Source organism: Puma concolor, chromosome F2 (assembly GCF_028749965.1).
Source record: "Puma concolor isolate L17-30 chromosome F2, mPumCon1.1.hap2, whole genome shotgun sequence".
In the NCBI taxonomy this organism is placed as follows: Eukaryota; Metazoa; Chordata; class Mammalia; order Carnivora; family Felidae; genus Puma; species Puma concolor.
Genome location: NC_141684.1, coordinates 10,741,045 through 10,766,760, shown reverse-complemented (window position 1 = coordinate 10,766,760; position 25,716 = coordinate 10,741,045). Strand labels below are relative to the sequence as shown.

The following is a 25,716-nucleotide window of genomic DNA, read 5'->3' as shown; positions in this document are numbered from 1 at the left end:
AAGAGGACAAGAAGAATTACATGCCATAAAATTGTTGTTTGTCTCTTTAATGATACCGTATATTTAAAGACTGTGGAAGCCACAAGTATTTTTACCAGAACACAGACTATTAAAAGAAAAGCATCATTCTGGCATAATGATTCTGTGTATGATCACTTGAGTAACAATTTGGCAGGTTCAGTAGGCCATCTTTGCCCGGTAGGATTTCTGTTCAGCTGCTAGTACTGAAAATATTTTATCTGCAAGTTTTAGCCTTATCCAGGAGTTGAGCCACAGAGACATGGGCCAGAAGCCCACCGGAAGCACTAACCTGAACCCTGATCCAAACCAGTGTTATCTCACCTTCCCGGACTATTGACATCTTTTGTTAGACATCCTCTGGAGAAGCCAGAAGAACCAACAGGCCCTGGACACACCAGCCCCAGCCATTCCCATTCATTCATTTATTCTTAAATGCATATATATCAAACATGGGATGCTGAGAATATTCTGGTGAACAAGCAAACCTGACTCATTCCCATTTTTCACAGTTACTAGCTGGTAGGAAAGACAGACACAGAACAAATACTCTCACCACACACACACACACACACACACACACACACACACACGTATGTGTTTTCTAAGAAAAGTAGGAAGGAATCTGAAAATGTAATTAAGTGGTAACCTAAGAGAGGGCAGAGGAAGCTTCCCTGAGAAAGGTTCCCAGAGCTGAGAATGAGGGAAGAGCGCCTCTGGCAAAGGAGGAACAGAAATTCAGAGAGCTCAGAGGCAGGAAAAGACAGGGGCCTTTAGAAGAATTGAATGAAGGTCATGTGATTTGAGGGAGGTGGGGGGGGGGAAGAAGAATGGCAGATCTAAAGGTGGGTCCCAGGAGGGAGTTCTGCCATTGTTTCAAGGGCAAGAGGAAGTTACCGACATTTTCTGAAGGATTCTAAGCCACCATCATGAGAAAACCTCCATCCTGGTGACACCGTGGACAGTAGACTGGAAAAGGCTGAAAGTGGATACAGTGAGACTGTTACGATTCAGATGAGGAACAGTGTCTCCTGCACTAAAGCAGAAGGAGCAGAGATAAAAGTTGGGGGGGGGGGAGCTGGGTGGCTCAGTTGGTGAAGCTTCCAACTTCGGCTCAGGTTCATGGGTTCGAGCCCCGTGTCGGGCTCTGTGCTGACAGTTCAAAGCCTGGAGTCTGCTTCACTTTCTGTGTCTCCTCCCTCTCTGCCCCTCTCCTGCTCCTGCTCTGTCTCTCAAAAATAAATAAACGTTAAAAAAAAGAGTGAGTGGGCTTGAGGGTATTCAGGAGGCAAACTTGTCAGGAACTTGCAACAGACTGGCAGTAGGGGCTGACAGAGGGAGAAGGGACGGGGGTGCCTTTGGGGTTTTCTGGCTCAGTCAGCTGCAAGGATGGATGACAGGCCCCTGGCTTCACTGGGGAGGGGGGGATCCATGAAGAGGGCAAGGACACGGGAGCTGCTGGATGTAAATTTCCAGCACTCTTTCCCGAGATTCAGGAGGTTTCTGGGACTCCTCTCCTTTTTAGAGCCCAATTACTCTACATCTAACCAATTCTTTATAACATCGAGACACAGTCATAAGCGGGGATCTCAAAAATAATTCAGTTCAACCCCATCCCCTTTGCCCCAAACCCCTGACAATGGGCAGCTGGCCGCTGCTGGGCACCTCCAGGGATGACGTTTCAATCTTGCAAGGCCTGGTGCAATTTCAAAGAGCTATAAATAGGAAAACATCAGTTTCTTCCCTTGAGAAATAGTCCCTCACATCTTCTCCAGCCATAATTATTGCCTGGCATTTATTCCGGTGCTATAAATTATGTATCAGGTGATACAACAGCTGATCTGGGTCTTTCTGTTCCCCAAATCTCAACTACGGAGCAAAAAAAAAAAAATCACAAAATGAAAATGGGTCTCTTTGTCTTAGACAATCACATTGTCAAGTACAAGAGTTGCAATGTTATCTCAAAGAGTAGACAATGTTAGTTTATTGGCTAATACGCCATGAATATATTTTGCAGCCAGGTTTTATTCGGATGCTGTAATTCGGAAGTAAGACAACAGGGGGTTAAATGCATTCACAGTCTATTTTATGTCACGTAAAACAATTCCTGGGGATGAGCAGTCTGGGGCTCGTACAGTGACCCGAGCACTGGCAGTGTGTACTAGGATTCTGATTTCTTTGTGGTTCGCCATCCTGCTCTGTGGTTTCCATCCTGAAGGGCTGCTCATAGTCCAAGATGGCGGTGGAGGTGCCATTATATCTGCTCACCAGACAGTAAGGTGGTTAAAGGAGATGGGGTGGGCAAGGAAAGGCAGCCCTCCCAGATGAATCAGGCGTCTTCTCAAAGCTCTCCGAAAGCCTCCAGTAGCGAGCACCTCTATTTTACTGGCTAGCCTCAGATACAAAGGAGGGATGTCTGTGCGCATGTGCTCTACACACAAAGAAGAAAGGACAATGGGTACTAGCAGCCACCCAGCAGTCTCTGAAACACGGCTGTAGGGACGCCTGAGTGGCTCAGTCGGTCCTTAACCAACTTCGGCTCAGGTCACGATCTCACAGTTGGTGAGTTTGAGCCCTGCATCCAGCTCTCTGCTGTTAGTGCAGAGCCTGCTCGGGATCCCCTGTCCCCCTCTCTGCCCCTCCACCACTGGTGTGCACACGCTCTCTTTCCCTCTCAAAAATAAACATGTAAAAATTTTTAAATAAAATAAAATAAAATAAAAGTAAAGTAAAACACGGCTGTACGCAGAAACCTACCTCAGGTAGGCAGGCAATGTCCTCAAATGGCTTATCTTTTTAAAGCATACAAAACAGTATAGTGTAACTCAGAATCACAAGGGCAACTAGGTCTAGATTACTTTCAAGAAGCTATTTATTTTGCTAGAAGGGATTTGGGCCCAAAGGGCTTGGTCTGCATATTTTAATAAATTATATAATGATCCTCTGCTTTTCCTTCTGGTGTAGCCACTAATCCGGTCTTGAAGACAGATGGTGAACTGTGAAGTCATCAAAACTTCAAGTTCCTCTGTCTCGGTTTCCTCCCTACATGTTCTACTTTGGGCACATGCACAGAAGGCCAGGTAAGGAAGTGTGCCGTATCTCAAATCTTTATAGTTTCAAGGTATGAAACCCACTGCAGCTGTCTGGAGAGGCCATCCAGGAAGCAACCAGGTGTCAACGCATCAACGTTTCTTTCTTGCCTTCTTGCTCCGGAAATATAAACGACTTGAGGACAGGAAAGGGATCTTATTCGAAATTGCAGTCCTCAAGTTCAGCACGCTAGGCAGTTGAATGAAAGAAACACGCTCTAGTAAATGTGAATATACATTTACTTAAATGGAAGCCTGGCGTGTGCGGGGGGTGGGGGGGTGGCGGCGAGAGCCAGCAGGAGCCCATGTATGGCTGGAGCCAAACCAACGTGAGGCTGAATCCTCACTTGGCCACACACATCCTGAGTGACAGAAGCCAAATGAACCTCTGATCCTCAGTTTCTGCATTTTGAAGTGAGGTTACAAGCCAACTACTAGAACAGGAATACCAGTAGGAGTGGACAGGACGTGTGTGAAACCATATTAACACAGATACCACCAGAGCTTTGCCAAATCCAAATGTGTTCTGCTGTCCAGTACTGCCTTTTGGAACATCTAAGTTAAGTTCTCAAAACTCGGAGGCCTGGAAGGGGTCTTCTAAAGGAGCGGTTCTCAGATGGTGCTGGGCTGAAGCTTGGTGGTGCCTTGGCCCGTGGGGCAGCAGAAGAAGGGCAATGTAGTGAGGAGACAGAGCGGACCTCCCTCCACTCCCCAACAGCACAGTGCCTCTTTCTTTACTTTCGTGTTTTATCGCTTAGTCTAGTATGTAAATGGGATTCTGGCTCTGCTGAAATCATTCGTTTATCCCATTTGTTGGGGGAGGTGGGTACTTACTGTGAGTTTTCCTTCTAATTTTACTGTCCACCGATTCATTTCGCTGTCATTTAATGGTTGTTTAGTACTGAAATACGTTCGCAGCTTAAATTCTGCCCGTGCGCGCGAAACAAAATAAAGTTTACTAACTAGACCTTAAAATGATCTTCTTGGCCCTTTTCACATTCAAATTATCCTGACCCAAAGTCTTTTTTGCAGGATGTCAAATGAGCATCTCCTTCCATAAAATTAGGAAGCACTTTCCGTAAGGGAAGACTTGAGTGTGGTTATCTGTAGGGAGATGTAGCGGCTGTAGGGTACATGGTGTATCTGGAGGGAGAAGCGCAAGAAATGTTTCTCTTCCTCCTAAGAATGTTCCGAGCACGTGGCAAAAGGGTGACTCCGAATGACTGGGTTCTCGTTCGTGAAAGGAACACGGGAGTGGCAGTAGCCAGAACGTTAGTGGGCATCCTCTCACCCGGGGTGCAGTTTCTGCTCCCAGAGTGCAGGGGTCATTGTCGCTGGGAGTTTCAGGGCCATTTCACTTCCATTTCGCTCACCCTGCAGGCAATCAAGGGGCAGAGCTCCGCACCAACCCCAGAGTGAGAAAGCCTGCTACCTGCGGCCACAGCAAGCAGACCCATGTGAGTTACAGAAGTAACACTACTCCCGCCCCGTGCTTGGTGACCGCCATTTCTCCATTCACAACCTTCACCTTCTTCAGCTCCACTCGTATCGATAAACGGCACAGGCACCACATTCTCTCCTTGTTGCAGACGAAGGGACCAACGTACGGCAAGATTAAGTGAGTTCCTCCAGGCCCCGGTGTCGGTTCCCTGGGGTCTGCAGACAAAGAAGACGGAACCACAAAAGCCAGCCTCCCAGTTACGGATCTTCAGCCGGCTAAGTGCCCGGTTCAGTTGCTTCTGGGTAGTTCGGACATAAAATGGCTTGTTGATCACAGCGGACATGCACATTTTGAAAAAGCCAGATAGGCGATTCTGACAAGCACCACAAAGTCACTAATTAAATATTCACAAGGAACAATTGCCTGTCAATTAGAGAGCCCAGCCACTATTCCCTTTGAAACAAATCGAATCACCAACGTGACGATTTTACAACTCATGGTGTCAACGCAATTAAACCACCAGCAGAAATTAAATATTAAACACCACCTAATAAGTAATTCTCTCTGTATTTGCTAAATCGTTATTCATCCTATTTTTCTTCCTTCTCAGAGGTCAGAGGCCTCAGCAAGCTATGTTTTCTATGTCAATTGCTTTATCTGATCTTGGGAGCCAGATAAACCAGGAAAGCAGATACATATCCCCAGATTCTCATTCACTGTAACTCAGGGGAATAAAAATTTTACAGCTGGGCAGAGCCTCAAAAATCATTCCGTGCTGACGGAATTTTAGAGCTGTGAGGAATTTGAGGCCAAGGCAGGTGGATTGGTCCGTACAAAGTTGAACTACGCTGGGTATAAAATCAGAGGTCAGTCTTTTGACGACCGTTAGGATGCTATTTTCAATACAACGTGTATTCCCCTGGCGCCACAAAGCTCTAACATTGCTATAAGCATTGCTACCATTTGGAATACAAATCTCATTTTTCCTCTTCTTTATTACTTTTAACTCACTGCCTCTGAAACTAGCCGCGTTAATTGAGATAAAGTGGCCTTCAATGGCCATCAAATCCAGGGGTAGTTCTGAAATGAGACAGATGTGGCTTAGAATCCCTCATTAGCGGGATGACCAAGGGGAAATGATGTAATACTCCGAGCTCCGCATTCTCAGCTATGAGAAGTGAAGCAGCAATGCTCATGCTAAGAGGACTGTTCAGGCATTTATTCAGCAAGTCTCTGCTGGGAGACTCCCTTGTGGTGCGCCAATGTCTCATCCAGAACATACAAAAAGACAGAGCCTGTCCTCAAAGAGCACATGTTTTAGCAGTAGAAACAAATAAAGACACCATAATTCCAGGTTCACCTGCCAACTTCTATTCCTCTCTCAGGTCTTAATTAAGAATAATTTCCAGGGGCGCCTGGGTGGCTCAGTCGGTTAAGCGTCTGACTTTGGCTCAGGTCATGATCTTGCGGTTTGTGAGTTTGAGCCCCACGTTGGGCGCCATGCTGACAAGCTTGGAGCCCGGAGTCTGCTTTGGATTCTGTGTTTCCCTCTCTCCCTGCCCCCGCCCCCCCACCAGCTCTCTCTCTCTCTCTCAAAAATAAATCAACTTTGTCCCCAGGATGCCTTAGTAGCTTCAACAGCCTGGTGTTGAACCATGTCACCTGGCTTAAAAGTACTTAACTCCGTTTGAAATTATTCACGGATTTAGGTCATTATTTGATGGATGGCTGTCTCTCGCTCTAGATGAGAATCCATGTAATAGCAGGATCGTGGATTTTTGTCCTTACCACAGTATCTCTACTGCTTGTGCCTCGCACGCAGTGGCACTCCATAAACATTCGTTGTATGAAGGACTAAAGAGAAGTATGAACTAGTAAATGATGGAGGGACGTAAGGGGAATGAGGAGAGCCCCGGGGTCAGTGGGATCAACCAGTGGAGTGTCTGGGCAACCACTGCAGAGAAGGTGGGGTCTGTGCTGAATTCTTTTTATCACTATTAATTTTTTTTTATTTGAGAGAGAAAGAGAGAGAGAATGCACACATGAGCAGGGGGAGGGGGCGGAGAGAGAGAAAGAGAGAGACTATCTTAAGCCGTCTCCATGCTTAGCACGGAGCTCCACACAGGGCTCAATCCCATGACCCTGGGATCATGACCTGAGCTGAAACCAAGAATGAGACACCCAACTGGCTGAGCCACCCAGGTGCCAAATGCTAAAGCCTTTCTCCCCAGACTGGATGTACCGACTGGCAGCATGTAGCACCTGGGCCCTGACGAGGGATGCGGAATGTTGGGACCCCCTTCCCAACTCCAAAGGCTGTACCAAGACCTCCAGGTGATCTTCACGCACGTTAAAGTCTGCAAGCATAGGTCTACTGCACACAGGTGTTTAGAAAGGTCAAGCCTGGGAAAGGACTCCTCAGGGCAGAGGACTCCATGAAAAAGGTAGTCAGTTCTGAAAATTAAGTTACCAGAGAAAATAAAACGTGTTGTGCAAGGTTGTGCACCTGCCCCAACCTAAATACTCCAAATACTCCAGGGGTACTTCATTTCTTCAGCAACCTTCTGGGCTGTTGTTATCATTCTCGTTTTACAGCTAAAGAAAGTGAGATGAAGAAAGATTAAGACCCTTATTGGTATTATAAAATTACCAATGGCCATCAGTCCCAGGCGGTTTGAGCCCTCATCCTGCACTGGGCTCACAACTCCAGGGCCCTCCCGTGATACGTGAACGCCTGGCTCATAGCAACCCTCGATACCTGTACTTCCCACTGAAAGAGTCGTACTTGAAAGACCATTTATCTTTTCATCAAACATAGAACATCTGCTTACCCCTCCTCCCTTAAACACCTCATCTGAGCTCCAGTCCCCCAAATCAAACACGCAAACGTGATTCATTCTCCGAACAAATAAAATGCCCTTGGTTCAGAAGCTGGCACGTGTCTCGGAGGAAGGGCACGGGGGAGGTTCCCTGGAGCTGGTGACCCCTGGGTGAATACTGGCAGACAAGGAAGGGCCAAGAAGACAGAAGAGCTGCCCCAGGATGCAGATGCAGGAGTAAGCCAGCGCCAGGAAACTGGGGATGGGTTCACCCGTGGAACGCCCCCATGGGCACGAATGGTGAGAACACTCGAATTTGTGAGAAGCCTACTCCGTGGTGGATGGGGGTGGCGTGGAGAAGCACAGGGAAATCACTGGGTTGAGTAATCGTGGGGGCTTCCCTGGAACAGTAAGGAGGAGGAGGACGGAGAGCTACGGACAGATCCCAGTAATGGAAGAAAAAACCATCAGGATTTCACGTGGATGTTGGGTGGGAGGGAGTCAACTTTTGATTTGTTGACGTTGAGCTGCCTGTAAGACCCTTAAATAGAGGTGCCCAGCAGACCACTAGATGGCCTGGTCTTAAACTTAGCCAAGAAAGCTGGGCTAGAGGTCCAGATTTAGGAGTAAGCAGCACATCGATCCATGGTCAGTAATGGATGGAGGGAATGACTGGCCAGGGTTGGGGGGGGGATCGTGTGTGGAGTGAGGTAATGAAACACGTGGCCTGGCAATTTAAGGAAGCCCAACATTAAAGAAGTGAACCAAAGCATCTGAGAAGGAAGAGAAAGAAAAGCAGCACTAGACTATGTCACAGAGATACAACCATGACTCAGGTACAACCCCTGCCTCCATGAAGCTCACAGCCCAGCTGGCGAGACACCTGGGGACCAACAGCAGCACTGTGTGGCAGGGCAGGTGGGTAGGGGAAGGGCGATGCGGTCAGCAGAGGAGGAGTGTCTAACTTGGTCTGGGGCACTGGGAACCCTTCATGATCCTGTATTTCTTGCCACTAGTCATAAAACTCTCTTGGGTATAGAGATTATAGAGATACTTGTGGCCGAAGAAGCCAAGGCCGTTTGGCCAAAGTCACCAGAAAACCATCATGGCAAACACAGGATGAGAATTTGTGGTTTCTAGGTTTTTAAGGAAATGCATTTACATGGTTTCAAAAATACCTCTAACTGCCCAATGACATAGCTCAGAGTTCGTCTCTGGCTGAAATGACGTGGGCAGGGCCCCAACGGCTGCTGATGACGCCGTTACTCACTTGGGAAAAGGCAAGGGCTGTATCTGTCTCTTCAATAGGGAAGGGGAGGGGCTCTGTCCATTGGACACTGTTTTGGCAATGAACCCATTCTCACATGAGCTGCCCACCGCCAACAGGCAAGGTAGGAAAAGCTCACCCAAGTGATGAGGGGAGTCTGACTTTGAACTTAAAAGCAAACAAGCTTTCTGTTCTTGATTCTGACTTAGTTTCATGAACTAGTCGAAAAAGGGACCAAGTGGGATAATTCCGAAAATGGAAGACTTAACTCATAACCTTTTGGGGACTTCATGAGGACTGTTTTAGTTAATTGCATGGGGTTCCCATATCTAAAATCAGGCTTGATTTTGCTGTGAGGCAGCCTATAGATAAACTGATGCATTAGGGGGCAAACTGGCCTTTCTGTGAGAGGTTTTAAGCCAAGGGGAACTAAGGGCAGTCTAAGCAATTACCTGTTCACCGTGCTTCGCGAAGTCAGCCAGTTACGTGCAACGCCTTCCCCTTACGAGTGAGGGAGACCAACCCTGCTGGTGTGGAATGCCAGAAATGAGGTCTGAACATGGGAGTGCGTCTTGTCCACAGCTATCCCTGTATCAAGCCAGAAGGTGAACATTCACCGGAGACCAGAAGTCAGGCCGTAGAAGAGATTTGGGGTGTGTCACAAGGAAAACCCGAGCAAGGTCTCGGTGTGTGGATTCAGAGCCAGGGTGCTGAAAAACCAGGAAGGAAGTGAGTGACCAGGTGAGCCCCGTGTTGGACTCTCCTTTGTATGGCTGGCCCCAACCCATTTACAATTTTCACAAATGGACAAACGCTTAATAGAATGTCTACAGTGCATTGCTTCCCCCGCCCTGTTGTCCTTCCTTCTTTCTTTTTGTACTTAAATGATCAGTTTGCTTTTTCCTCAAGTTATCTGCCTCAACTTTCTAAAACACTTGCTTAGCAAAATCTCAGCTTGGGGCTTTCAGCCCAAATCACTTCAGAAGGGGAGAACTTCTGATGTGTTTTCTGGTTTCTCATTGGCCTTCTCTTCTCTCCTCTCTCTTAGAGAAACTAGTCTCTCTTCTCTCGCTGGTTACTCACTCCCCGTTGGTAACTATGTGATTTGGCGTGGAGGGGGTCAGGGGAAAGGAGGTGGTCATGCAACATTCGTTCATTCCACTCTTTTAAATGTACGGTACTCAGAACTGCCCAAGTGCGATGCTACATGCTGGGAACACAGAAATGAGGAAGACGCAACCCTTGACCTCAAGGGGCTCACGGGGAACGTTAGGACATTGCTCTGATAGGGGAAAGGGCAAAGTGTAGCAGTGCACCGAGAAGGAGCTGAGCTCTGACTAAGCTCCTCGCCTGCCTACCTGTGTGTGAGGGGGCGGGGCGGGGGGTTTCCTGGAGATGCTCAGTTTGTGGCTGGGGTCACTGTGCACACAGACCGGCTGGGGGTGCCCCGAGATTCACACCAGCCTGATCCTCCCCAGCATGAAGCAGACATGCCCTCGTGCCACATCTTCTGGTCCAGGCTTAAGGTGCATTCAGTTTGCGGTTAGGTAATACTCAAATAACTGAAAAAAAAAAAAAAACCTAAGGGGCACCTGGGTCAACGGCTCAGGTCAGTTGAGTGCCCGACTCTTGATTCCGGCTCAGGTCATGAACTTGCGGTCTGTGGGACCAAGCCCCAAGTCAGGCTCTGCGCTGAGCATGGAACCTGCTTGGGATCCTCTCTCTCTTTCCCTCTGCCTCCCCCCTATTCACACCCTCTCTCAAAATAAATTAATAAACTTAAAAAAAAAAAGCCCAAGACTTGCCTTTCCATAAAGTATTCACCGAATGCTGCGTTCCCGACATGTTCTAAGAACCAGGTACAAACCTCCCGACCTCCACGCCAGTCACAAACTCCCTCCCAAATTCCGTTCAAGTATCGGTCTCATGTCAGCAACAACCTTGACTGTCCCCTACACAGCCGCGCCCCAGAACCGAGAACCCAACAGGCAGTCAACAAATACTTGTTGAACTATTTACCTATTCAATCCTCATTCTCCCCTTCTTCCTACGCGATGCCGAGTTTTTGAGATGTGGTCAAATCTAATCTATCTTTGCCGTCCTCTCTGGCTGATGGAGTGGCTATGTGTCAGGATTCGGGTCCCCACAATGTAAGCAGATGTCATTGGGCACGGAGCCCAGAGGAGCTCCTCGAAGGGCAGCCCGTTCAGCTGGCAAATGCCCATGGGCCATCTTAGCCTTCCGCCTTTTGCCCTCTCCTTTTTTTTGCCTGCAAAGAGGCCATGACAGCTTGGAGATGAAAACCAATGGCTTTCAACTGACCGTAAGGAAGACTCGTGGTATGGAAGCTACCACAGGCCATCCCTGATGGATTGCTGTACAACCTTCCCTTGAAGAATCCCCACGACAGGGAGCTCATTACTTCACAAAGCAGCATCCGGGCAGGTCTCTCTGTTACAGAATCTCGCCTTTAGATGAACCAAATCTCTCACACTACACAGACCATCGATGGGTCCTTATTCTGTCCCAGAGGAGACACGTAAAATAACCTCTCTTCACCATGGCAGCACCCTAAATATCTGAGAGCGCCCACCCTATCTCTTCCACATCCCTGTATCCCTAGGCTTCCGAAGTTCTTCCTTTTTTTCTTGGTCTTGTTCTGTTAAAGTTTTCATGCTGCGTTTCTTCTTCTTCCCGTGTTCAGAGTTAAAGAGATACATATATTTCGATTATGCACTTCCTAATCCTTGGTAGCCTCCATTTTGTAAGCGATCATGGGTATTCACCATGGAATCACAAAAAGGAAAAAATGAAAGAACATTCTGGAATGATTTACTCCAGTCAACTGGAAAGCTGGCTACACAATGAAGTGGTTACAGTTCTTTTTTTTTATGCGGAAATTTTATGCTGGTACGCACTCTACATAGAGACTGCAGCTTTAAAAACTTACTCCCCCCCGAACCCACATTACTGGGATTTAATTTCACATCGAGCTCATGTCCTCACTATGTAGAATGTTATCATTTCCTGCTTTAGGAGAATTTTGGGTTTCAAGGACATGCTGGCAGATAAGGCAGGAAACGGGATGGAAAGGAGAGAAAACCCCAGTAGCTAAGGAATGTGTAAGATACCGCGCGTATTAAAACACACGATCCAGGGGCGCCTGGGTGGCGCAGTCGGTTAAGCGTCCGACTTCAGCCAGGTCACGATCTCGCGGTCCGGGAGTTCGAGCCCCGCGTCAGGCTCTGGGCTGATGGCTCAGAGCCTGGAGCCTGTTTCCGATTCTGTGTTGTCTCCCTCTCTCTCTGCCCCTCCCCCGTTCAAGCTCTGTCTCTCTCTGTCCCAAAAATAAATAAATGTTGAAAAAAAAAAAATTAAAAAAAAAAAAAAACACACACGATCCAGATTAATGAAATCCAAATATCGATCACAGATATCAAAGGAACAAGGACCACACTGAGTTATAACCCCAGTTCACCGGTCGAACTTGCATTTACTGGTAGCGTGGGTTTTTCTTCCTACCGGGGCTGTGGGGCCTCCCCGGGCCCCCTCGAAATGTCTGGCCCCTCAGTGGTTAATTAATCTACCTTATGCTTCCTCTACTCTGCGGGGCTGACTGTAACATCTTGCAGTGAGAAAAGCTGGCTTCCAAGTGCTACTTAAGTGACCTGCCTTCTTAAAACAGTCCTTCATACACAAAACACACATGATATGACTTGAGTGTGTAAATCCAATTACGCATCCCGGGGACGCCCAGGGCAGACGGTCCTGGCTTCTGCGTCTCTGCTGTGCCAGCTGGGCCAGGCAGCGTCCCTGCCCTCGGGCCCCGAGAAATGCCAGGGAAGAAATGATCTACAGAAGCCATCCTCCTGCTAACTAAGGTTCAAACCCCTCCACCACCGCAACCTGCCAACCTTCAGGTTCCGTTACCTTGATGTCCAGCCCAGAGAAAGCCCAGGACACGCTTCAAAAGCAATTCATCAGGTGAACGGATACGCTGTCCAACAGAAGGAGTGGCCCTGCAGGTTTCTTGAAGAATTAACACTGGGCCGATTTGCGGGTAAGAGGAAAGCTTTGAAAAGAGTGTCGTGGGTACCTCCCATGCTCCGAAAACAAACACATGTAAGATCAGCTAAGAGAGATCCGCTTGTGAAGTGAATAAATTGGCCTCCCCAGAAATATTTAGACAGCAGTGAAATGTCACGTCAGCATGATTACACGTTACCAGCGGCACTGAATATGGGCTATGCTTTTTTTTTTTTTTAATCTTTCCTTTTTATGCTTGGTTTCACTTCTTTCTGATGAGCTCTTACGGCGCCATCAATCATCAAGGTGTAAATATGACTAATGCGTTTGTCCTACTTAGCATATGACATTGCAATAGCTCCTCCAGAAGGAACGTCCTCCCAGACTTCCCAGTTTTGATCCAATTACGCCCTGACCCACTGATACCAGTCAGGTGACATTACCAGATAGGAAGGAAAACAAATTCCTAATTCAATCTTGCAAAGCACACGCTTTCCGATCGTTTTTACAACTCTCCCTAAAAACACAGGCACCAAGCCTATTAGCAACTCAAGAGCCAAGAGGGTGGGGTCCAGGCCAGGGATGAAGGGATTTCACAGGTCATTCCGGCAGCCATTAAAAATATCCTTTGTAAAGCCTACGTTTCCACCACACACAAAACCTCCCAAAAAAACCCACAAAAAAAAACACAAAAAAACAGAAGGGCAGGATTGAGGGAAAGAGTGAGGAAGGGAGGGAGGGAGACAGGAAGGGAAGGAAGGGGGGGAAGGAGGGAGGAAGGAAGGAAGCTAGGAAGGATGGAAGGAAGGAAGGAAGGAAGGAAGGAAGGAAGGAAGGACGAAGCTAGGAAGGAAGGAAGGAAGGAAGGAAGGAAGGAAGGAAGGATGGAAGGGAGGAAGGGAGGAAGGGAGGAAACCATAAAGGCTGGATGGTCTCTGGGCATTTTTCACAAGAAAGAAAGAGTAATATTTCCATTTCCTAGCAAGAGGAACCTCCTGGGAATGGTGACAGTCAAATTTGTTTCTGAAAGACATTTTCTCAGACACGCCGGGACACTGTAATTATTTTTTTAAGCCTATATGAATTTGCTTAAGGAAAACGTACAGAAATGGAGGTATCTGGGGTTTTAAAAAATGCACACTATAACTAGCAAGGTGCATTAAATAGATAATTTAATGGGCACTTTGTGTGTTTTGAAGTGAGCGCTCTCCTCGGTACTGGATACCAAATTAGGAGGATTTAAATTGCAACGCCATTTGCTGTATGTTAAGTAGTCGTACAGTTCCCTTGATTTGATTTGAGTTAGCAGAGTTAGACAAAGAGCACAGAATATACACGTACGGGTAAATTTTACAAAAGGGGGGAGAGATATCGGTAATTCCATTCTACTGACTTGACGTTTACCCTGCACTCAATCCTTCAAATCATCAGAAGTGCATTGTAAAGCACTCACAAAGCCTGCTTGTCACCTGACCCCTACCTGCTCACACCATCAGCCACCAACTTACCCAGTACAAACACTGCATTTCCTCCCAAAGGGTTTTTTAAAGGCCAGATGGAAGCCAGAGGCTCTGGTTATTAGTCAAGTTGAACAATCACGATTTAATTAGTACTTTTCTGGCTCCGGCTTCTACTGTGTGATGGGATCTGTGTGAGACAGGAAAGAAAATGCAGCCCAGAAATTCAGATCTCAGGGCATGACCTTGAGCACTCACTAACCTGGCTGCTTTGGCTCCGAGACTTATCTTGGAGGAATCACCTTTTCTCTGACACTTTGGCTTATCTACCTTGCCAGGAGGTACAGAAGACTAATTAGACACTAGCTTTAACATTTCAGAATCCCCAAGAGGAAACATGATGCAGCAGTCGTTCTGGTTAAATATTGCTGCCTCTCTGTTTTCCAATAACTAAATGATCTTCACCATTTTATCGCTAATGAGCTGAAGAATGAGAACAAGAGAAGTTTCAAATGTTAGCTAGCTCGTATTATCGTCACCAGCAATTAAAATAGAGTAAAATGCACATTACGGCAACAGTCCTTAGAAATGTACTCACCCCACAGAAGCACCTAGCAAGGTAACCTTATTATTAATGTTTTATTTACACAGATCGTATTATTTTGTAACAGATGGTTAGATGAATAAAGTGAACAAGCAGGACGAACCATTTGTTTAAGACGGGGACAAAAACAGTGTCGTATCTGGACAAAGACACCACTGGCAGTGACCTGATTCACATACGTGAAGCCATGAACTTGAGGTGGATGAGGCGTCCCGAGGAAGGAATAATCGCAGCCCCCGTGTTAACCTATAACTGAGCTCCGTCAGGGTGGATGGACAAGGAACCCTTTGAACTGAGCTTTGAACCTTCCGAACGTTCCTTCGTATTTCTAATGTCGCTTGAGACCTAGAACGTATACGGGTGATCATGTCTGCCACGGACAATAACCTTTCCGTTTGGGTGGGAAGTTCGTGACTCCAGTCTAACAGTTCACTGAATGGAGAAAACACAAACGACCTCTGTGCTGATGGCAAAGGCCCCCCCCTCCCCCCAGAGTGGCCCTTTTCAGGTTCCATCCTGTATCCACTGTGGAAAGCACAGGATGATCTAGAAGAACACAAGACCCTGTCTCTTCACATAGAATTTCTGCAGAGATTTGCAGCTTGGTGGTTCCCGTCGAGCCACAGATGTACTTTCCATCCGGAGGGAAAGAACAGAAACACATTCTCATAGCTTGGATTAAGGGAAGGCAACCATTGACTCATTTGTTACTTTTGAAAATGGCACGTTCAGTAAGTGAAACAGTTGCCGAGGTGTGTTGACTTTACACTCTCGTGTAGCTTCTCGCTTCTTGAAAATGCTAAGTTAAATGTGAGCCATCCTCTAACGGGAATCAAGATTAATGTGGAGAAAGAAGCTATCCCAGGGTGTGTGGCCTTCAGTTGACAAGTTTGTATGCAGCGGAGCAAGATGATGGGCCAGCTGCAAAGAGCCTGTGCTCAGAGATTCAGTTATTTTCCCCTCATGATTTCCTTCTGGCTTTCTTCAGTAACTGTTCATTGGTGCTATAAGGGGCATTGCCCTCTTGCGTAGTGACACAGGTACGCCTCAGTCTGGAGTCAGTTTGAAATGTGTGTTTGGAAGGAACCCCCCTCAGAGGGTTTCAACTTTAGAGCCAGATCTGAATCGTGTTCTTGCCACGTGTTAAACTCATCATCTCTGGGATGTCTCTTGAAAGTTCTTAAGGATGTGTTATTTCTTCTCTGAAATGAAAACGAAGGATACGTCTGTCTGCCATCATTAGATGTGATGACGTACGTAAGTTACGTGTAGTTATGTTAGCTACATGTAAAATAGCATACAAATGTGAAAGCTTCTCATTGTGGTTTGATGCCTCCAAAGGGGTTTATGTGGAAACGACCACCTTATACACATGTAACTTCCACGTGTTTGTGCACGTAGAAAGCTTTCACCAGCACAACATCAGGGGGCTTGGATAGTTTATAGTATTGCCTTTACAATGGACCGTCTTGTTCATCCAGTGTCTGTGCTGAGTGCCTACTATGTGCTTGGCATTTTTCTAGGTGCTGAGGATAAATGGGTAAACACATAGGTGTCTGTGCTCTTAGGTGCTGTTTACATTCCTTTGGGGTTGGGGGAGGAAACACCGTAAATATAAGCAAATAAGATAATTTCAGGCGGTGAACGTGCTCAGGAGGAAACAAGACAAGTAACACACTAGGGAATACCACGCGAACCGAGTCCAGAATCACGTGAACGGCTCAGCCGTGTGAAAACCTGGGAAAAATTATTCTAGGCAGCTGTCACTAAGGCTGAGAAGTGGGAAGGAGCTCAGGATCCCTGAAAGACACAAAAGGTACTGTGCGTTTGGAGCCTGAGGAGGAGAAGAAAAGGAAATATAATTAGAGAGGGAAGGAGCAACCACCTTGTAAGGGGACCAAGTGACCATGTAAGGAGTTAAGATGTTATTCTAATTGCTATACGATGTTGGCCGGTTTTGAGCACGACTCGTGTATTCCCCAACTGGGAAACCTAAACAGTACCTATCGAAAAACCAGATTTTTTTTTTTTTAAGTGACGATTTCTCTACCTTACCCGCCTGCAAGATCTAGGAAAGAAGCTTAGACCTCTAGAGGGCGCCAAAGGAAAACATTTTGTAGCCAAAGCCACAAAGGTCTTTTCAGCACCTACAAGGAGAGGAGAGCGCTCGGGCTGTTCCCTCCAAGTCTGGTAAAAGATGACTCCGCTTGGGAAACTCATCATCCATCCACCATTCCTACCCAAACATAAAGTCGAATGAGCTTGGTTTGCATGTACCGGGACCTTGGCTTTCAAGCGAAGCACTGTTTTACCATGGGATGGGAGTGGGAAGACATTTGGGGGTTATTTTTAATCTTCTTCCATCTGCTAGTAGTTGAGTAGAACATAAAACAAATATGAAGCCAAAATTTACTTTCTGGATTCATTTGGCAAGCAAAATGCCTCTATACTTAGAACTTTGAAAATATTCATCATTTGCCACTTGGGATGTGTTATTCTAAATACTATTCCAAACTTACTTGATGGGAGTCTTTTCGCAAGGAGTACTAAGGAAGGCTACTGCATGGAAAGCCGGGGGTTACGATCAATGGGATTTTCTGCAAATGAGCAAATACCTCTGATACAGGAGAGCCTTCATCACATGTGAATGCTAAAGGCTCGTGGTGATTTCGAGAAAACGTTCATTATTGTCTTTACTAAGGACGAGTTCAGCTGGTCGGCCCTTACTCACAGAGGCTTTCATCTCCCCATTTCGTGCTGGATGATCACAGCCAAGTACTTTATATACTCTTTGCTTTACCCAGGGAGACTTCAAAAAACACGGAAAAAGCAGCCGACCACATAAGTAACCTGAGCAAATGGATACAGAGCCATCAGAAAAGACAGAGAATCCCAAATCAACTAGAAGCCCCAGAAGGTCATTGAGGAGTAAAGCGCTCTATAGGTGCTAGCACTCCAGAAAGCATGAGCAAGTTTTGGAGGTGTTGTACCTGGTGATTCGATGGTATATTTGAACCCAGCCAGAAGGAAGAGGAGTTTTTTAAGCTTCCAATTGAGCAAAGTGACACAGAGGTTGAACCTGCAACAGGAACACGCATACGAAGCAGGTGCGTGTCCAAGAACCTGTCGGCCTTCTATTTGGAAACACTTCGGCTGACATGTTGCCCTCATTTCTATGGAGAAGCTCTTGCTTCTCAAATTCAGTCTCTTGCTACCTACCAGACACGCAGCAAAGAAAAGTGCCAGACCATTAGTTATCTATTGATTTTAATGGACTTAAACAATAAAGTCACTATCTACCTTCTCCTTCACAGACAATGGGGAACTCTGTTCCCAGAAACACATCCATATTTAACGAGAAAGACAGGAAGAAAGGAAGAAAAGAGACAGAGTCCGGCCCGCCTGAGTATTTCAGACCACCTAGAGCAACATGCCCTTTATCAATTGAACAAAACTTGCAATCTTTGCCGAAGACACTCCCCCATCACCCACCCTACCGGCCCCAAATGAGGCTGATCTATGCAAAGCACTGGGTTTGGATGCCATAATTAAAGAGAAGATATCATGTGAGATCTCCAAGGCAATAAAGAATTCCCAAGTAAAACACGTTATCAGGGGACTGTCTGAAGGACTATAGGACACATAAAGGTCCCCACCAGCAATCAGTGTCCAACAAATGCGGCTTCCTTTAAGAACTGAGGGTTTGTGGCAGAAATACGCAGAAGCCCAAATCTGAATCCCAGGGTCTCTTACAACACCCTCTGGAGACTCTTGTGAGGAGAGCCGTTAAGGGATGGGTCACCTTCTAAACAGGGGTGTTTTTCCTCCCCCTTGGGTCTCCTGCTCCCTAGACTACAGACCCCGAGGGACATTTGCAGAGCAGGAAGAAGGCTGTTTCTTAGCTGATGTCAGAGAAGAGTTACTCACAGAAGCACAGAAGGGCAGGGCTGGAAGAAACTTTAGAGGTCATTTACCTCCAACTCCTCTAAGATGAGCGAAATCCCATCCCACCAGCACCCTGGACCTCCCAAGTGCCAGGCTCTGTGCCAGGCTGGGGGAGGGGCCTCAAAGCGAGCAAGGCAAGCCAGCCTTCCCGGAAAGCTGCTTCCAAATAACCCAGGAGAGGCAGGGGAAAGCGCAAGGCAGGCAGGGGTTACCTGGTTGATGGAGATGACCGCCAGCCGGGGAATGGCCACCTGCACGACCACCTGCAGCAGCGAGGTGCCCAGGCCGGCCAGGATGGCCCAGGTGAGCGGCAGCGGCAGCATGCTGTAGGTGGCGAACAGCGTGAAGAGGACGTAGCCGATGCCATCACCCAGAAGCCCGTAGCCGAGGCCTGCTGCCAAGATCTGGGTGGTCATGGCCACCCAAGTGACCACGCCGCTGTACTGCAGGTACGTGTGCGAGGTGGTGTCCTTCCTGACCACCACGAGCGCGCAGATCACCACCTCGATGCCAGTGAAGAAGCCCAGGAGAATGCCCTTGAGCGGGTCCATGGGGGCCGAGGCCAGGCTCAGGTGGAGGACCAAGAGGGTGAGTTTGGTCAGCACGTCCAGCACGTTCATCACCACCTCGGATTTGCGCCTCTGGCCCAGGAAATAGCGCTGGTAGAGGCGCTCCAGATCCCTGGACTTGAAGGAGTTGCGCAGAGTGGGGAAAATGACCCCTCGGTAGCTATAGCCCCCATTGAGGAAGAAATCCGAGTTGCTCGGGGCGCAGTCCAGGTGCAGGAAGCCCAGATCGCCCCCGCCCCCGCTGCCGCTGCCGCTGCCGCTCCCGCTGCGTTCCGGGAAGACTTTGGTGCCACCGGAGCTGTGCGCTCTCTCCCCGGAGCCCAGCGAGTAGAGGGGCAGCGCCGAGTCCCCGGACAGCTGCGCCGCGTGGTGGTTGGGGCCGCCGCCTGCAGCGTCCGAGGCTTTGCCGGAGCCTCTACTCCCGCTGCCGCCGCCGCTGCCCCGGTGCCCGTGAATGAAGCGCTGCTCGGTGATGTGCCTCACCGCCGTCTGCCACAGCAGCCGCTGCGGCCGGGAGCCGCTCCCGCCGTCGCCGGCCGGGGGCGTCGGGTGAATGGTGTAGAGTTCCTCGCTGCCGCTCAGGCAGCGCACATCGGAGAGCTCCATGGCGCCGGGCCGCAGGCGGGGAGGCGCGGAGCCGGGCCGAGGCGGCGGTGGAGGGGAAGGGTCCCAAAGGCCCCACGGCGGCCCGACCGGAGCTTGGTGGCGAGCCCCCGGTATCCCCGGCCGCCCGGTCGCGCGAGCCCTGGACAGGAGGCCCCGCGCGTCAGGTCATAGTGCGCCCCGGGGCAAAGGGCGTCTGGAAGATCGCCGCAGACCCCTGCGTCCTTGCGCGCCGCCCTCCCTCCAAGCGGCGCAGCTGGGGCGCGCGGCAGCGGTGGCTCGGTGTCCGCAGAAGCCGCGGCGCTCGGAGCCACGCAGCCTCCTTCCCGGGCTCAGGCTTCTCGGCCGCTCCTGGGCTCAGCGTCTTGGCGCAGCCTTTGCTCTCCAAGAGGCACCCGGGCGCCGTGCTCCTTTCTGCTGCGCGCCGGGCGGGTCCTGGCTGCGGCACTGGGCTCGGGACACCCACGACTCGGCGGCCACGGGAGGGCTGGCCCACGGTGACCGGCGGCGGCGGCGGGTGCGAAGTTAGCCGCTGTGGCAGGAGCAGAGCCCTTCGGAGAACTCCATTGCGCCGGGATGGGGAGCCTGGGCGGAGCTGGGGGCGGGAGCAAAGAAGGGGGCGGCGTGGGGGACGGGGAGGTGGCGGGGTGCCCCGCGGAAGAGGTGGAGAGGTGATAGCCTCAGGACTAACAAGTCACCAAACAGTTAATTTGGAGAAGGGGGTGTGCTGAGGCTCCCTCCTCGGCTCCTCTCTGGCTGTCTCCTCTTCCTGCGCGAGGACTGACAGCGCGGCGCTGGCTCTGGCCCGTCGCATCCCTCGGGGAAGGCGGCAGGGTCCCAGTCGCGGCTAGAAGACGAGGTCAGCCCTTCCAGCTGTGCTTCCGAGGGGTCGGAGCCCGCCGTTCCCATTTCCTTCACTTCGTTCTTCGGAGTCCATTTGGCCCGGAGCTGGGAGGAGCGGGAGGTGGGGGCAGGAGAAAGTGGGGAGGGCTCGGAACCCAACAGCTCCGAGGACGCAGAGAAGCCACCGGTGCGGATCCCCGAGGCTAAGAACCGAAGCGTGGCGGGTGCGGCGAGTTTAAGGTTTGGACGAGGAGGGAGGCCCGAGGCCGCGGGGAAGTCGGCTGAGACGCCACCGGATCCAGGGACGCGCCGCGTGCCACCCTGGCGCTCTGAAGCGCGCAGCGGGCACCCGGCGGCGGGGAGGAATTTGGAGACCTGTCAGATCGGTCAGACACCCGCGGCGACTTAAACCCGCCCCCACGCCAAGCCACGCCCCCGGAACAGGGTTGGGGAGGGGTGGCGGGGAGCTGGCACCCAGATCTGGCCAGGACGCCCCAGGTCTTGGAGGCAGCAGCACGCGCAGACCGGCGTGGGTGAGGACGACCGCGGGCGCCCCGGTCTCCCCCCGCGCGAGTATCCAGCGCTCCAGCTGGCCGCGCGGGCCGGTTCCTCCGCTATTCTTTTTTAGGCACTGGCTCTGGGCCTCGGCAGGTGCAGAGCCAGGACTCGTAGGCCGCGCTGCCCACGGGCTCCGAGAGCCCAACGCGGTGAAATAGAGGGTCTCCTTTCCGCCCTGCCCACCCGGGCATCGTTTGGCGTGGCCAACTTTCGGGCTAAAAGCAAAATACGCGCAAGGAGCCGCAGTTGCAGAGACAGCTTCCAGCAAGGGACTTCACTACACCAGTCGGGAGGGGTGGTGGGCTCGCCCCCTGAGCGCCGCGCGCACCAAGTTTCTGCCTGCTTGCGGCAGGGGGAGAGGGGGAGGACGCGGGGAAAACATTTCCAGCCGCCCGCCCGAGCTCCCGTTTCCCGCCCTCCGGGCTCCGCGCCCACAGCGGGCGGAGCCGGGGCGCCGGGCGCCGGGGCAGCAGGGCAAGTGTGGTCGCCGCAGTCCCGGGCTCTGCTGCAGGTGGCGGAGCCGCGGTGGCCGCCACGTCCGCCACCGCGACTGCGGCTCTAGCCGGTGGAGCCCGGGCCCCGAGCACAGTCAGCTGATGGCCAATGACGTCAGGCCCTGGGCGCGTTCTCGGCTCCCAGCGGCGTCCTGCGAAAGCCCAGAAGACCGCTTGCTGCCCCCTCAGCCCTTCGGAACGCGCGATTTCCCCTGCTCTCTCTCGGAGAAACTCCCCTCCCTCTGCCTGCCCCGAGCCGGAATAGCTTTCCACGGCCCCCCTCCCCAGCCACACACTCGCATCTCCAGGGTTATTTGTGTCCACCGTGTCCCAGAAACACGAGATGTAATGCTTTCCTTTTTATTCTCTTATCCGCACACATGGGTTTCGGTTTAAATCCAGGACTGGTCCACTGCCTTGCACAGAGAATCCCAAAAGGGAGAGGACAACTAACATTTTCTCCTATCGCTTAACAGTAGATGTCTGGGGTGTAGAATACACCCGAAAAAAAACTCCTTTAATCCCAGGCCTTTAGAGTTGTAGTCTTTCTCAAGAAAGAGAACAAAACTGAATGCTCAATTTCAAATAGAAAGAAGGTCGGTTCTATTTTTAAGCCGGCTTGCGAAGGAATGAATTTAACTACAAAGATCTCCCAGAGTAGCTGGCCCACTCCCAAGGGGGGCTGGAGGTTAAGAGCAAAGCACCCCCCAAAACTCAGTTTCGCAGTTATCTGGACCTTCATGAAATCATCCCAGGGAAGAGACATGGCTTGCTTCTTGGTTCCTGAATTGGTTAGGCTTCTCACCCTCACCAGCTCTCCTGAAACTCTGGTGGGTAATAAGTATGTTGACTTGAGGAAGGAGCCCAAACAGGGCAGAAGGCTGCTGAGGGAGGGGGACGGGTTCCTGCAGACCCGGTGCCAGGATGTGTGGGGAGCTGTGTCCTCTTTGTAGGCATTGCCCCAAGTCATCTGTGCTAATGACCATATTAGTAAACTTGGCAGTGGAAGACACCTCTTTATTTTCTCAATTCTTTCTCCTTGGGAGCCTGAGAACTCAGCCTGAATAAATGAGGGGTTGAATGCAGATGGAACTTTCCTATGAAAAATCTTCCTCCTGGACATATCCCAGGATGATTTATTCAGCAATAAAGAAGGCATGCCAAGGAGGGGGAGACTGGACCCAATCAGATAAAATGACTCAGGCTGATGAATGAGCATAGCAAGCGACAGAAAAAAAAAAAAAAAAACAACAACAAATTAATGAACAATGCAGGCTGAAACTAACATATCGAGGAGAAAATACTGCATCTGATCAACTGACTCCTCTGGAAGTTCCTTTGCTGTAAGGGGTGTTAGAACAGGTTATTTAAAAATAATAGCACAGGGGCACCTGGGTGGTCAGTGGGATAAACATCTGACTTCAGCTCAGGTCATGATCTCACAGTTCAAGCCCCCCCCCCCCCCCCCCCGTCGGGCTCTGTGCTGACAGCTCAGAGCCTGGAGACTGCTTGGGATTCTATGCCTCCCTCCCTCCCTCTCTCTCTCTGTCCCTCCCCCGCTCACACTGGCTCGCTCTCTCTCAAGAATAAATAAACATTGAAAAAAAAAATTTTTTTTAAATAACAGCACAGAAGAGAATTAGATTCTTCTTCATCTCGGGATGACACCGTGCCATTCAGCCAAAAAAAAAAAAACCATTCTGTTTTCAAATGACAGCATTGCCTTTACACAAATATTGAGAGCCTTTTTGGACTATGCGAACCACCAAATGATTGTCATTTAAAACAAGTTAATTCACTGCTTTGAGTCTACCACGGGCCTCTTCTCCGGCTTTCACTTACTCTCTGCATCTTTATTTTGGCTGGGTCTCTGTTATATGCAAGGACCTGTTCAGTGTTTTGCAAACTGAAGGTCTTCTGTACACAGTTGCCTTCTCTTGGAATTTCTCTCTATGCGCACACCCCCTCTATGCATGAACCATAGGGCAGTCCAGCAAAGGAGAGGAATGTTATTTTACGGAGAAGAAGGAGGATGCTGGGAAGGGCTGTTGTGAGAGCAAGTCCCCCACCCCCCACTGCCATCTCCTTCCCTCCAAATACTGCTCCTCTCATCCTTCAAAGCTTGAGCCGCGTCTTTGCACAAATCCTTTACCGATATTCCCAGTGAAAATTAAGGACTTCTTTCTGTGGAAGAAGATTACAAAATGGAGGAGGCATTGCTAAAAGAGTCACTCGAAATAGAGTCAGAAGGATATCCAGGAAGTAGGACCTGTGCCTGTCTCCAGTTTTCATTCTCAGAACTTTTGACTTTTGTCAATTGCAGATCCGGGAGCTCCTGGAACACATCCTCCTACTTTGGACTAAAATAGAGACAGTGTAACACCTGTTAGCCAAATAACCAGCCGTGTATAGATTTCTTTAAACTCTGCCAGCACCAATCATAATTCTTTCAAAACAACTTATGTAACCTCGTGTGTTTTGCCTTTACAAGCCTGTACACTCTCCCATTGACTTCTGTGGATTCTGTGTCCTCTGTATCTTCTGCGTCTCTTGGCTTGTGATTCCTAAGACTCGCAAATAAACATGTTTGGTTGCTTTATAGCTTTGTTGTTTTCTTGGTCGACACTTCTCCGTTGTCCACCAGGCTATTCTGGGTACTGCTAATGTGGCACTTAGGTCGGGGGACTGGTTCTATGCTGTTTGCTTACCCATTTCTCTCCCCCTTCCCCATGAAGCAGTGAACTCATTGAAGGAGAGAACTGATTTTCTTGGGCCCACAGTCTCCGGTTTCTAGCAACAATAGTGTTGACCTTAACCATAAAGCCATCAGTTGTTTTTTTGTTTTTTTTTTTACCAGGAAAAAAAAATTGGGGAATAGTCATTTGGCACATGCAAGCTATGGAAAAACCACGGGCAGTCCAGCAGACAAAAGAGGAATGTTATTTTATGGAGAAGAAGGAGGATGTTGGGAAGGGTTGTTATGAGAGCAAGTCCATTGGAGAAAAGCAAGAGTTCAGAGTGATGACAGTTTCTTATAGGCTGAGTCGCAGGGATAGTGGATTTCTGAAAGATTCCGTGTGCATCTTTCCCTGTTGGGGGGTCTGATCATTCTTTCCTGTCGATGATTCTTCTGCTTGAGTCTGTATTGCAGTTCTTCCTGCAATTGTAATTCTTCCTGGTATGGTTCCCAGCCCCGCTTCTAGCCTCCCAACCCCCCTGCTAGCCTCCCCACCCTACCCAGCTTCAGTGAGGTTTTCCTTTATTAATTTTCACAGTAATAAGATTAGCAACAATTTATTGAGCACTTCTCCCTTAAGATCTTTACAAACATCTGGTTTAAGCGTCTCAGCAATTCTCTGAGTTAAAGAGAATAAAATGTTCTTTCCATTTTACTGAGTAAAATACTGAGGCTCCATCTGGCTAAGTAACTTCCCCGGGGTTCTCATGGCTAAAAGATGACAAAATTGGAGCAATTAAGTTTAGATTATATAATTTGAGTATTCACATGCTTAATAAAAATGCTGTCACAAGTAGTCAACAAATGTTAACCTAATTTAAATAGGACTGACAGAAATGAAAACATCAACTATATTTGGACTTCCCAAATGCAAATTAAATAAGAGACAGCTGAGATATTTAGGCTTTGAAACTTCTGGTAGCATGATTCCAAAGGTCAAACACAGGTCACGGAATTAATTCCTTTTTGGCTAGACGGCCCGTTAGTTTTTGTACAGTTCAAGCCACAGACACTATTTCTCCAGCTTGTGAAAAAGCAGATTTTGACATACTGGATTTAACCAAAATAACTGACTTGGTCTACTTCACTTCCTTTGGGTGGTAGTGAATTGGGTGATTGAGGGGGAAACATCTTGTCCCATTAGAAAATAACATTGTTTGCTTTATGACGCGGCCATACAGTAGACGTGTTTAAGAAAGGGAAAATGTGTTTTCCTCCAATGCATCTTTGACTCCATAGGTTAAGT

At 49.2% G+C, this 25,716-nt stretch overlaps 1 protein-coding gene across 3 annotated transcripts in view; it reads right to left on the bottom strand.

The window, feature by feature from the left end:
* ADCY8 (adenylate cyclase 8) overlaps positions 1 to 21,891 on the bottom strand; it is a 222,656-nt gene extending 200,765 nt beyond the window's left edge. Inside the window, exon 1 of one of the 3 annotated variants that reach the window (XM_086695517.1) lies at positions 18,879 to 21,891. In XM_086695517.1, coding sequence (XP_086551643.1) covers positions 18,879 to 19,841 — 963 coding nt within the window. In that variant the 5' untranslated portion in view covers positions 19,842 to 21,891. The remainder of the gene's footprint in view (positions 1 to 18,878) is intronic. The other 2 variants (XM_086695518.1, XM_086695516.1) reach the window with 2 other exon arrangements.
* Positions 21,892 to 25,716: the final 3,825 nt, after the last annotated feature.